General features: G+C 37.5%; 1 protein-coding gene across 1 annotated transcript in view; it reads right to left on the reverse strand.

Annotated features, from left to right (window-relative positions):
- The window catches only part of LOC121387745, a 71,656-nt gene that overhangs the window by 31,191 nt on the left and 25,554 nt on the right, over positions 1-14,911 (reverse strand). The window contains exons 15-21 of the mRNA XM_041518946.1: positions 9,956-10,025; positions 8,878-8,994; positions 6,566-6,715; positions 4,914-5,044; positions 3,358-3,525; positions 2,114-2,204; positions 289-388 (exon numbers count right to left, since the gene is read on the reverse strand). Of these exons, the coding sequence (XP_041374880.1) occupies positions 289-388; positions 2,114-2,204; positions 3,358-3,525; positions 4,914-5,044; positions 6,566-6,715; positions 8,878-8,994; positions 9,956-10,025 (827 nt within the window). The remainder of the gene's footprint in view (positions 1-288; positions 389-2,113; positions 2,205-3,357; positions 3,526-4,913; positions 5,045-6,565; positions 6,716-8,877; positions 8,995-9,955; positions 10,026-14,911) is intronic.

Raw genomic sequence — 14,911 nt, forward strand, 5'->3', positions numbered from 1 at the left:
TAATGAACCAGTCATGGTGCACTGGTTGGAACGAGAAATAACCCAATGGGCCCTCCGACGGGGATCAATCCCAAACTGACCGCACATCAAGCGAGCGCGTTACCACTGGGCTACATCTCGCCCCGACAAATGGAAAAGAACATAAGGTGTTTCTACAGCGATCAGATATTGTACCAAAACAATATTGCAGATATACATATTTTTCTAAACTTATACGTTTCTGTTATGGGACTATTAAGAATAATAAATGAGAAAATTTGAAAAATGTACCTTCAACCGTATACTTACGATTTTCTTTGGTAATTTCAATTTTTCTGATGTTTGCTAAACGAGACAAACTATCGTGGAGCATGTAAAGCAAAGTATCCAAAATGGCGCCAAGAAAATTCTGAAATTAAAACAAATTGTTAGTCTACAACCAAGGAAACTACAGAATGAACACTAGATTTTAAAAGGAATAAAAATCTGAATACACAAAAGGGGTGCTCTCAGGCTACATTTAGATTTTTTTTTGTCATAAAGATATTTACTAGCATATAGTCGTAACGTGTAAATCCCAAAATCATAACAACTATTGTAGGTACTAACACTTAAAAGTTTGTTTTCTTTAACGACACCACTAGAACACATTGATTTATTAATCATCAGCTATTGGGTATCAAACTTTGGTAATTTTGACAAATAATCTTAGAGAGTAAAAATTTGTTTTGTTTAACAACACCACTACAACACATTGATTTATAAATCAACGGCTATTGGATGTCAAACATTTGGCAATTTTGACAGTCTTAGAGAGGAAAACTGCTACATTTTCCCATTAGTAGCTAGGGATCTCTTATATACACCATCCCACAGACAAGCTACAGACAGGATAGCACATACCATGGCCTTTGATATATACCAGCTGTGGTGCACTGGAACGAGAACCAATGGGTTCTGATCCTAGACTGACCACGCATGAGGTGAGCATTTTACCACTGGGTTACATCGCACCCCTGTACTAAACTTAGCATTTAACATAATAGCATTTAGAACATGTTCTGTTCTCTACCATAAACAGCAAGCTCTCACATTTTAGTACACCTATTAGGAGTTTTGTTCTTTCATGTTTAATTAACTTCTTTCTTTTTTACTTGCATGAATTTTTCTTTTGTTGTAATTATTTAGCATTATTTACTATAGTAGTAAACTTAATACCAATTCACTGGTTCCTTTTGGATGCAAATTTTGATTAAAAACAAATGTTTCCGACATTTCTTATTACCTAGAGAAGATAAAATGCATAATTTCTTTAGACTTAAAGTCTCTTTTCTTAATTGGCATGTAACCCTCTCAATTTTACAACTTATCTTATTGTCCTTACCAGGTGAATCACTTAACATGGGATTTATCCCAGGTGTTTTGCCAGGGTCCCATGTCTGATGGTAGTACTAAACCAAACAACATCCGGCTGGGTCAAAGTTCGAGGAGCACCTAACAGCAGTTAATACCACAAATCCTGTCATTGATGACAAATGTGAGTATGTTAGTTTCATCTGGGCACAAAATGTATGCAATTTTATTTCACCTAGTACCACTGTGTCAAGTAGCCTTGTGCTTGAAAGGTGTACTTCTGAAGAAAAAAAGTACTTAAATTTTGTGCGAAAGTAGTCACAGACGCTACCCGTTATCTTTATAATGAGTAGTTTAACCCCCAATTTTTTCCGATTTACATCAAGGGTGAGGAATGGTAGTATTTATATCCGTGGCATTTATGTCCATCAATACATTGCAGGCAGGAGTTTTAGCCACATATGTTGCTATGGGATTCGATTTGATGGTATGCACCCTGATGGGATTGGGAAGATTAGTAAATCATACTTGGGATATTTTTTCAGGCCACTGAATGATACAGTACACCACTGTTAAATTAACTTACTACAACAGACATATTTTAAATATATATATATATATATATATATATATATTGCAATTTTTTAGCATAGAAATTATGAATTTCCAGGGCCACTTTGTTTTGGGACGGGGGCCTATGTTCAGTTCCAGAGAATGCCTGGATAAAGCCCATGTTTAATGTACACCAGCTGATCTGTAGCAAGGTGTTAGATAAACGAACCTGGAAGAGTTCGGTGTGACAAAGAGCTGCAATGGATGCCCGACAGTCGGATCTGTGCCACAGATGTTCTATCAACTTCCCCATCTCCGACCTAGACAAAAAAAACAAAAACAGATAAAAAGTAATGCAGACACAACACTACCCCTCCCCCTCCTGAATTCTCCCCTAGTTCTCTCTCCAAAAATTGTGGTTTTAAGTTACTAAACCAAGCTGTTTAACCAACTGAAAGTATGTGGCTTTGTTATAGAGATTATTATACGAGCATGTGTGTCATACTGATTTTATGACACAAAAATGCTCTTGGTTGGCCAATACAAAAATCCTGATAAAATACGACTTTATTTTCTTTATTATCCATATTATTACTTTTTTTTTTTTAATGAATAACAAGGACCGTCTCAAAATGTTTCAACCACAACTAGAAGGAGAGGATGAAATCTTATGATGTTGCTTCCCAAAATTATGTTATAACACTTGTTATTACACACTGCTTCATATGTATATATATATATATATATTAACTCAGTTATGTTGAACCATATGGACAATAAAAGCATGTAATTATTAATCCATTATTAAAAACGGAAACAGGCACTGATGTCATAACAGTGGATTAAAGTTTAATGTTTTGTTATGTTTAACGATACTATTAGAGCACACTAATCAATTATTTATTGCAAATAAAAAAAGTTAAAGCTTGTTTTGTTTAACACCACCACTAGAGCTCAGTGATCAATTAAAAATTTGTTTTGTTTAACGACACCACTAGAGCAATTGGATGTCAAACATTTGGTAATTCTGACATACAGCCTTAGAGAGGAAACCCACTACCTTTTTGTCCATTAATAGCAAGGGATCTTTTATATGCACCATTCCACAGACAGGATAGTACATGCCACAGCCTTTGATGTGTCCATCGATGGGGATCGTCCCAGACCGACCACACATAAAGCAAGCACATTACCACTGGATTACGTCCTGCCTTTTGGCTGGAAAGAAAAATAGGCTCACCTATTCTAATTTTTGGTACATATACTGTCTTAGAGAGGAAACCCGCTACATTTTTTCCATTAATAGCAAGGGATCTTTTATATGCACAATCCCACAGACAGGATAGTACATGCCACAGCCTTTGATGGGCTCACCTAATGGAATCGATCCGAGACCAACAACATTATCAGGTGAGTGCGTTACCACTAGGCTACATGTACGTCCAACCCTTAACAAGTCTGTGAAAGCCAAACCTTGCCGAGTACTTGTCAAACTCGTCCTTGTCTACGTCGAGTCCCTCGACCACATCGACGCTGATGTACACCCTCAACAACGCAGGACCCAGGTTGCTCTTGACCAGCGGACAGGTGTGGACGATCGCGGCCAACTCGGACATCACACCACTGCCCCAGCCAGGACCCCTGAAATGTAAGTTACAAAGAAATAAATATTTGCTTTGTTGTTGCAAGAGATAATATCCAAGATAATTTTACCAGGAGCCCATGTCCAATGGAATTATTGCTAGTAAATTATACTTGAGACATGTTTTCAGGCTACTGAATGATGCAGTACACCACTGCTGAATTAATTTATTAGAAAAGACAGATATTAAATATATATATTGCAGGGGTGCTGAAAGTACAAGTTCGCCCGCTCGCTAAATGCGAGTAAAACATTCTGACGGACGAGTTAAAAAATGCAACTACCAGTCCGACGGGCGATCTGTCTTTTTTCATTTTGGTTGTCACGTGATGCTGATGACTTGCCAGTTGTTCTTAATAATGTTTTGTCAATATATATATATATATATATATACATACATACATGTATACATATCTATGTATCTATGTATACATGTATCTATATCTATATCTATATATATCTATATCTATTTATATATTATTCTGTAGACTGGCGGACTAGTAGAAATTCTGGCGGGCTAGTAAATTTTAGTTAGTTCTGGTCCGGCAGACTAGTGAATTGTTTTCCACTTCTGCACCCGTCATATATTGGGAATTTTCAGCACTACTTTCTTTTGGGAAGGAGCCTATGTACAGACTCACATAATGCCTGGATAAATCCCTGTGTTGTTTAACGACATCACTAGAGTTCATTAATTAATCACAGGGTTCGAACTTAAAGATGGCATTGACTGCAACTTCCATAGCTGCAATATGAACTGCCATAGATCTGGGGCTTTACTGGTAAAAACAAATTCTAGATAACAAATTATTGTCATCACTAGAAGGAATAATTTTTGGCTTAATTTTTTAAAAATATTTTTTCAAAAGTACCTGCTTTAAAATACTGCAGGCAGGGTCAAAAGTACCTGCTTTAAAATACTGCAGGCAGGGTCAAAATTGCCAAAAGGTGAGTAAAATACCTTGGACAAAAATCTTTCATAATTGCTGGAGGCAACAGATTCTTAAGTTCGAACCCTGTTACTGGATGATAAGCATTTGGTAATTTTGACACATTGTCTTCAGAGAAAACTTGATACATTTTCCCCTAAGCAGCTAAGGATCATTTATACATGTATGCACCTTCCCACAGACAGAACAGCACATACCATGACTTCAGGGAAACTGTTGGGATAGGAAAATATCCAGCTACTCACACCCACAAGCTACTCATACCAAAAAGGCAGCAAAGGATCTTTTATATGAAGTTGAGGAACAATTTTAACTTAAAATGTTTACAAAATACAATATTGTAAACAATATCCTGCAATTGCAATATGTAATTATTCCTATGTTACCACTAATTATGCATGAAGCACCTAAAGACATTTCAGAAAGTGCTAACCCACCTGACGGATGGGTTTTCCGACGTCTGGACGAAGTGGTACAGGGTGGACACAATCTTACTGGCTGGGATGGGGCCTGGCATCAAGTCAGGACGCTCCAACAAGAGCACACAGCAGTCGACCAACGGAGACAACTGGAAATAAACACAGAAAACATTCCGTGACAATACTACAGCACACTGTTTATAATCAGTGCTATTAGGAAAGGAAAGGAATGTTCATTTAATAACACCTCAGAATTGTTTAATCAGTGTCTTATTAGGAAAGACCTCAGCACATTGTTTAATCAGTAGCTATTAGGAAAGACCTCAGCACATTGTTTATAATCAGTGACTATTAGGAAAGACCTCAGCACATTGTTTATAATCAGTGACTATTAGGAAAGACCTCAGCACATTGTTTAATCAGTAGCTATTAGGAAAGACCTCAGCACATTGTTTATAATCAGTGACTAATAGGAAAGATCTCAGCACATTGTTTAATCAGTAGCTATTAGGAAAGACCTCAGCACATTGTTTATAATCAGTGACTATTAGGAAAGACCTCCGCACATTGTTTATAATCAGTGACTATTAGGATAGACCTCAGCACATTGATTATAATCAGTGACTATTAGGAAAGACCTCAGCACATTGTTTATAATCAGTGACTATTAGGAAAGACCTCAGCACATTGTTTATAATCAGTGACTATTAGGAAAGACCTCAGCACATTGTTTATAATCAGTGACTATTAGGATAGACCTCAGCACATTGATTATAATCAGTGACTATTAGGATAGACCTCAGCACATTGTTTATAATCAGTGACTATTAGGAAAGACCTCAGCACATTGTTTATAATCAATGACTATTAGGAAAGGAAAGGAAGGTTCATTTAATAACACCTCAGCGCATTGTTTAATCAGTGGCTATTAAAAAAGGAAAGGAATGTTTGTTTAATGACACCCCAGCACATTGTTTAATCAGTGGCAATTAGGAAAGGAAAGGAATGTCTATATAATGACACCCCAGCACATTGTTTAATCAGTGGCTATTAAGAAAGGAAAGGAATGTCTATATAATGACACCCCAGCACATTGTTTAATCAGAGACTATTAGGATAGGAAAGGAAAGGAATGTTTGTTTAATGACACCCCAGCACATTGTTTAATCAGTAGCTATTAGGAAAGGAAAGGAATGTTTGTTTAATGACACCCCAGCACATAGTTTAATCAGAGGCTATTAGGAAAGGAAAGGAATGTTTGTTTAATGACATCGCAGTGTATACTAACTGGTCAAATTAACATATTAAGCAAAATAAAAATTAAAAAGTACACAAACATCAGTAAGAAAAAGTATCAAAAAGTCTTAAAATATTTTCAACTAATACATATTAAGGGGCCATCCATAATTTTCAACATTTTCACGAGCGTACAAACCGTATGCAGGGGGGAGGGGTTAAGGGGCCAGCGTACACTTTTTTTGAAAATGAAAATCAACATTTTTCATTTGGGGATGTACACTTTTAGGGGGGGGGGGGGGGGGGGAATTTGTGGTCAAAAGCGTACGGTTTGTACGCTCGTGAAAATGTTGAAAATTATGGATGGCCCCTAAGACATAACTGTCAAACATCCCTCAAAAGGCCCCATTAAGCCCATATGAAAACTAACTTACGGACAACCCTCGCAAGGCCTCTTTGTGGACATACAAAGCATGACTGGCTGCAAATCGGAACCATATTGCCATGTCTTTGATGCAAAATTCAGGAATCTTGGAAAAAGCCTTTCGCTCCAGTTTTAATTTCTCTTCTTGGTCAGTTGCGTTCTGAAATAATAAAGAGTTAGCATGTTATGCGAAAGTCGACTATAGGTTTGTCATGATCATCACATTGGAAAGGCCCAGCTGATAAATGTTTTATTGTACACAGTTGTTGGAACATCAGCAATTAAAGAGATCGATCTCACTTACTTCACACTGTAACATTTGAAGAATTCACCTATATTATGATGAAATTCTATTTTTGTTTAACATCACCACTAGAGCACATCATCGGCTATTGGATGTCAAACATTTGGTAATTTTGACATATAGTCAAACTATATTGGTTGGATAGCACATACCACAACCTTTAATATAACAGTTGTGGTGCACTGGCTGGAATGAGAAATAACCCAATGCGCCTACTCATGGTTCATACAGGCTTAAACAGATTGTTTTCAAGAACGTTTCAAGGACTTTTCTGCTTGTTTTCAAGGACTATTTTTCAAGTTCACCTATACCGTAATCAATTAAATGCAACCCATAAGCATCTATGACACCGACTGTAATACCAGCCTAAACCATTAAATAGTATTACCTGTATACACACTAGTAGCATACAGTGTCGAAGTGTTTACTGTATTTCTGACAGTTCAATATTCCTAATGAAATATGTTTCCAAAGTACTGCAATGGTGTACAGGTTAGCTTGCCACTTCAAATTATAGACACACTTGTGACTAATTTTTCTGATTCAACAGACGCCAACACATGCGCAGTTACAGCATCTCCGGTGTGTTTAATAATTTGATACCCGGTGAAAAATGTCCAGGAACAGGTTTAAAATTTTAGCGAAAAATCAACAAAAAGTCTTTTCTGTTTAATTGTTTTTCCAGAAACTTGTTATATTTATTGTCAGTGGATCTTAAGTTTTAAATTTAAGGATGTTTTTGTAAAATTCAAGTACTTAGTCACAAAATTCAAGGACTTTTTAAGCATAAAAGGACTACCCGGAAATTCAAGGACTTTTCAAGGTCTGTGCGAACCCTGCTACTGAAGGAAGGAAGGAAATGTTTTATTAAACGATGCACTCAACACATTTTATTTACGGTTATATGGCGTCAGATATATGGTTAAGGACAACACAGATATTGAGGGAGGAAACTCGCTGTCACCACTTCATGTTCTACTCTTTTTGATTAGCAGCAAGGGATCTTTTATATGCATCATCCCATAGACAGGATAGCACATACCACGGCCTTTGATGTACCAGACCGACCACACATCGAGCGAGCGCTTTACCACTGGGCTACGTCTCACCCCTTTCTCATCATGGAGACTGGATAATGAAATTGTGGATCCCAATTACACTATGGTGAATACAAACCTGGCCTGCCTCTTCCAGTAAAGTGAGGAGTAGCGTTGCCTGAGCCAGGTAGAACACTATCTTGAATACAAACCTGGCCTGCCTCTTCCAGTAAAGTGAGGAGGAGCATTGCCTGAGCCAGGTAGAACACTATCTTGAATACAAACCTGGCCTGCCTCTTCCAGTAAAGTGGGGAGGAGTGTTGCCTGAGCCAGGTAGAACACTATCTTGAATACAAACCTGGCCTGCCTCTTCCAGTAAAGTGAGGAGCCTGAGCCAAGTAGAACACTATCTTGAATACAAACCTGGCCTGCCTCTTCCAGTAAAGTGCGTCGCCTGAGCCAGGTAGAACACTATCTTGAATACAAACCTGGCCTGCCTCTTCCAGTAAAGTGCATCGCCTGAGCCAGGTAGAACACTATCTTGAATACAAACCTGGCCTGCCTCTTCCAGTAAAGTGAGGAGGAGCCTGAGCCATGTAGAACACTATCTTGAATACAAACCTGGCCTGCCTCTTCCAGTAAAGTGAAAAGGAGCGTCGCCTGAGCCAGGTAGAACACTATCTTGGATACAAACCTGGCCTGCCTCTTCCATTAAAGTGAGGAGGAGTGTCGCCTGAGCCAGGTAGAACACTATCTTAAATACAAACCTGGCCTGCCTCTTCCAGTAAAGTGAGGAGGAGCGTCGCCTGAGCCAGGTAGAACACTATCTTGAATACAAACCTGGCCTGCCTCTTCCAGTAAAGTGAGGAGGAGTGTCGCCTGAGCCAGGTAGAAAACTATCTTGAATACAAACCTGGCCTGCCTCTTCCAGTAAAGTGAGGAGGAGCCTGAGCCAGGTAGAACACTATCTTAAATACAAACCTGGCCTGCCTCTTCCAGTAAAGTGAGGAGGAGCGTCGCCTGAGCCAGGTAGAACATGCTGACCTTGCGGACCAGCTCTGGGTCAACTAGACTAGTCTCCCACATCACAGTCATCAGCTGAAACAGTCAAAAGAAAGGAAAGGAATGTTTGGTTTGATAACACCTCAGAACATTTTTAAACTATAGCCATTTGGTGTCTGAACACTTGATGAAACAGAGACAAAAAGTATATTGTTTTGTTTAACAACATCACTATAGCACATTAAAAAATTTAAAATTAATTATTGGCTATTGGATGTCAAACATCTGGTAAATTTTATATATAGTCTTAAAGAGAAAATGCTCAATATTTTTCCATTAGTAACAAGGGATCTTTTATATGCACCGTCCTAACAAACAAGATAGCACATACCAAGACCTTTGATAAATCAATCATGATGCACTGGCTAGAACGTGAAATAACTTCACCAATGGGAATCAATCCTAGACCAACCACGCATCTGGCGAGCGCTTTACCACTGGGCTACATTCGGACCCCCGTCTTTGTAAATTCGGCCCACTATTTTGATTACGATCCTGTCGAATTTGAATCAGGGTAAATGGGAGTTTTATTTTGGGAGTCGTGCATTAAAAAATTAGTCATCTATGATATATTTCTTAAATCACATAATTAACTGAATAACTGTCTTGTTTATATTACGTGTATATTATATCCACTATTCTATCTGTATAATATAAATACATGTATATCCATTCTTTTTCTTTTTGTAAATAATTTAGTGCTTTTTTTCTCTTTTTATGCACCATTTGGACTTATATTTAGTCACCCAATGCTGCATGCTAGCCCAGGGGCGGATTATGTTTTAGGTAAGGGGGTTTCCGAAACAATATGTAAGTGTTTATAATTTGAAATTATAAATTTTACGTGGACATCAATTTAGATCTACGTGGTGGGGTTGTTTTTTCTTAGTGTGTGTGTGTGTGTGTGTGTGTGTGTGTGTGTGTGTGTGTAAATATTGCGTCAAATACGCAGGATTCCCGTGTCATGTGAAAGCCTGTTGAATGACTATAAACTTACAACATGTTGATTTTTCAGTTTTTCTTCCTGTGGAGTACCTTTCAGTGACTGTATCTTGAGGGAAAACTCCCTGAAACAGAATACCATACCATCAGTAATATTATTACACAGAATAAAACATCTCACCTATCATAAACTGATTTGGTGAATAAATAAACATTATTATTATACGAGCTTGTGTGTCGTATTGACTTTATGAAACAAGTGTTTCTTGTATTCTTGTATTGCCCGAGCGAGAGCAAAGATAATGCATGAATTCTGACATAAATTTTGTAAAATCAGTATGATTCACACATAAGTGTAATAATTTCTTTATTATCCACATTGTCCATAATATTTTTATGAATAACATGGACCAAGTCCAAATGTAACTAGAAGGAAACGACGAAATGACGTCATTTTGGTAAGCGATTACACAGAGCTAAGAATGGGGAAGCTGCATTATGTTACGACCTCGCATCCCATAAAAAAATCATTCGGTGTATACATAAAATCATTATGACGCATATGTGTCATACTGGTTATATTTCCCTGTATATCTTGAACTATGTGGATAATAAATAAATATGTGATGTAATATTCAAATTTAATTTATTTAAAAACAAAAACAAGAATAATTTGAATAAGATGAAAATAAAAATTCAACTATGTACCGAGTTTCAATGGTATGTCATAGAAGACAGTCTGAAACAGGAAATTTACAAGTTTCCATCAATAGGAATTGATCCTATAACCCTTCACATCTCAGGCATGAATCATGTCCAGTTTTGAAAATATATGACACTGAATCCCCCCAAAATCTTAAAACTTTTCAGCGTCTTTAACATTAGGGGGTTACACCAGCTTTTCATAACAGAACAAGAAAAGAACAAGAATTTTCACCTGTACTCTATAAATGTTTGCTGCAATATAAATATGACCCAAAAACCTGAACTAAATCTTTGACTTCATAGATTTGAATGGATAGAAAGCTTAAGCTATCTTTCCCCATATGTTTTTCCTGTCAGTTTGCTTAATTACATTAACTACCGAAATAATGTGTCTGCCATGTTTGTTTCCACGCTATACATGAACCATGCATGATCTACGTATGCGAATTTGGAACCCCTTTCGAGCAATTTTTCATTAATTCATTTCAACTTATTTTTGCGGTTATATCCAATTAAAGTTCAAGCACACTGTCATGGGCACACACCTCAGCTATCTGTCCAGGACAGTGGGTTAGCTGTTAGTTGTTGATTAGTGGTTAGTGAGAGAGAAGAGTGTGTAGTGGCCTTACACCTACCCACTGAGCCCGTAACAAACTGCTCTGGGTTGGAGCCAGTACTTGGCTGCAAAACCTGTACCTACCAGCCTGTAGTCCGATGGCTTAACCACAACGCCACCGAGGCCGGTGCAATATTTCACAGATACATGAATGCATAAAATTCTACAAGAAATGAGATATGGAAGAAAGCATCATCACCAATATGGGCAAAAAGTCTAAACAGACTGATATTCTTACAGTGTCCATTGAAATTAATTTCTGTCATATGCTTACAAAGATTGATATAATGCACATTCAGGGGATCAAAAATCGCATCACCTGACGCTCGTGCCAAGTGGAATTTTCATGCCGGGCAAGTAATTATGTTAACTGCATATGCCCGATGACAAGTGACTAATATAACACCTTAAAGGATTTGTGAACAGCGTCTAAATATTGTAACTGTGTAAATATATGATGCCAAATATGACTAAAAAATTAATTTACAAAATATATAAAAATTATTTCACAACTTAAAAGCAGTACAATTCGTAATTCTGACATCGTTGGGAAATATGCATATTTTACCGGCAAAGATCGGCAATTTCCGTGATGACGTCAGAGACGCTGTCCAACCGTGAACCGCTATTCAGTAGCCTATTGTTTGCCATTACAAAAGCGTGCTTTCTTCGAACAACACTGAGTTAAATTACGGAATTATCCTTTATAATATGGTTTATTGTGTGGCATGGGGATGTCAAAACCAATCAAAAAAGGGATCAGGAATCAGCTTTTTTAGGTTTCCGCCGGAAGGTGATTCTAGAAGGAACATTTGGATCCATCGGTGTCAGAGAGGTGAGAAGGGATGGACACCAAAATGTACAAGTCGGTTGTGTTCGGCACATTTCGAAAAGGATGCTTTCGCTCGGGACCCGGTTGAAATGGCTAAGATGGGATACAGCAATGCAAGAATCTCGTTAAAAGGCACTGCTGTCCCGACTGTATTTACCAACAGGGAGTTTGTTGAAAATTCGGTAGAGATGCCGATTCGCCGCCCTAGGTCCGCTTTTCAGAAAAGACGCAATGCCGAGGTAAAACATTCATTAGGCCCTAGCCAAATGACTTCCACCAAATAGTTTTACAACCAGCAAACGTATTTATAATATATATATATATATATATATATATATATATATATATATGGGTACTTGTTTTTTGGCTAAAAACCCTCCCCTAAATAAAACAAATTAAATCCCATGTCCAAATAGCACGATCCTGTACCGTAAAACATATCGCCATACATTGTATTTTCGCAAAATGCATTCTAAGCGAAAATTTCTGACATCCCATTACAAGATTGTGGAAAAACAGTACATTTCTTTTTTTATATAGAAATACGATAATTTACTGCAACAAAATATACATGACATACATGGCCTTGTAGAAATAAGTAGTTAATAAGAACGTCATTAAAAAAAAATTAATAATAATTTCTACCAGTTTATGTTTCCAACACGGTTTTCCATACCGTCGTTGGTTTCGTGCTCGCTATCACTTTCATCTTCGCTCTCAACAGCTCGTTCGTGGGCCAAAGGCTCGAACTGGTACGGCTGTATGTCCAGGTAAAAGTTTTCTTCCCACCATTTTGCCATTCAGAAATAATCGCGGAAATTAAAGTGAAACTAACACACGCGTACGAACTGGCTTCTCACTTCCTCTGGCTGGCAGTAGCGTCTCTGACGTCAGCAGACCACGTGACAGACCAGCTCATTAAAAGTCGGGAAGGATTTGGTACTTCCTTATTATTTTGTTGTTTTAAGCTATTTACACTAAATTAAGAGTTAAAAAAAAAAAAAAAAATTGTTTTTAGACTTATAGTATGGCAATGCAGAACAAAATGACAACGTTTTGTGGTCTGTTCACAAATCCTTTAAACTTTTTTCAATTTTGTTACAAATCTCGGTAAAACCTTTGGAAAGAGTTCCGATTGTCCGAGCATTTACATAGCTCTAAGAAGAACCAACCCTAACCTAAATGCTGGAACGATAGGAACTCTCGCCAATGCGTTAACACACCAAAATGGAAAACAATGTGTTGAAAAGTTTGATAACAACTTTTAGAGTTATTTCCCTTTTACTATCGACTAAGATTGGTAATTTCCGCCACTGAACGTTCGACTGAATTCATACAAGTAATCAGTTCGATGATCTTCAAACTTGGAAATAGCATCTAATATGCTTTACAGCTTATATAAAGTATACATGTCTTGTGTGTGCAATCAAAATGTTTAATCCTTGCAAACATGGAATATGAGGTGGGATACAGTTTAAAATTGTCAGATTTTCTAAATTAAATTAGACGTTATCGCCGTTCTAGAATCCGCTCTTTGTAAATGAACAGGGGCATAAAGCAAGTTTATAATTTCCCAGTTCACTTGAACAAAGCATAAATATTATGAACTGTATTCTTATAAAAGTTGCAAGATATTTTAACTTAGATATAATAAACCTTGTAGCAGAACATACTTAATGTTTTTCAGTACTTTGCAAATGTAAATCTCCGTTCATGTAAAATGAACGGGTAAGATGAAGTTAGATTTCATTACCCCTATGTCATATGTTAGATTTCGTTAGCCTTACGCCATAATCGTGAAGGTGCAATGCCCTCTAAGCATACATCAATATATTCTCTTTTTTCTGCTTTATTAATAGTTTTTAACAAATAAATTATGCTCAATAAATTAAAAATACAAGGCTGCAATCGATGTACACCCCCTCCCGGCTGTTGTTTACCAAGCCTGCGCTATTTAAAAACATTTGTAGAGCAACAGAGCTCATGTTTACTTTGAGCCCAGCCACGGCTGTTTGCGAGAGACTTTTCTCAGCTATGAACAGTAAAAACATCCCAGAGAAGTGTTTTGGGACAGAGAGTGATAAATAATATACTCACAATGACACATGGGCCAAAATCACTAAACAATTTTTGAACCAATGGCAGCCACGGCAATACAACAAGTGGTCACTAAGACATACATTGACACAATAATTATATTTAGATGAACCAGTGGAAAGGGATCTCACCACAGCCGCGGCAATACAACAAGTGGTCACTAAGACATACATTGACACAATAATTATATTTAGATGAAACAGTGGAAAGGGATCTCACCACAGCCGCGGCAATATAACAAGTGGTCACTAAGACATACATTGACACAATAATTATATTTAGATCAAACAGTGGAAAGGGATCTCACCACAGCCGCGGCAATATAACAAGTGGTCACTAAGACATACATTGACACAATAATTATATTTAGATGAAACAGTGGAAAGGGATCTCACCACAGCCGCGGCAATATAACAAGTGGTCACTAAGACATACATTGACACAATAATTATATTTAGATGAAACAGTGGAAAGGGATCTCACCACAGCCGCGGCAATATAACAAGTGGTCACTAAGACATACACTGACACAATAATTATATTTAGATGAACCAGTGGAAAGGGATCTCACCACAGCCGCGGCAATACAACAAGTGGTCACTAAGACATACATTGACACAATAATTATATTTAGATGAAACAGTGGAAAGGGATCTCACCACAGCCGCGGCAATACAACAAGTGGTCACTAAGACATACATTGACACAATAATTATATTTAGATGAAACAGTGGAAAGGGATCTCACCACAGCCGCGGCAA

The sequence above is a fragment of the Gigantopelta aegis genome, chromosome 13 (genome assembly GCF_016097555.1).
Source record: "Gigantopelta aegis isolate Gae_Host chromosome 13, Gae_host_genome, whole genome shotgun sequence".
Taxonomy (NCBI): Eukaryota; Metazoa; Mollusca; class Gastropoda; order Neomphalida; family Peltospiridae; genus Gigantopelta; species Gigantopelta aegis.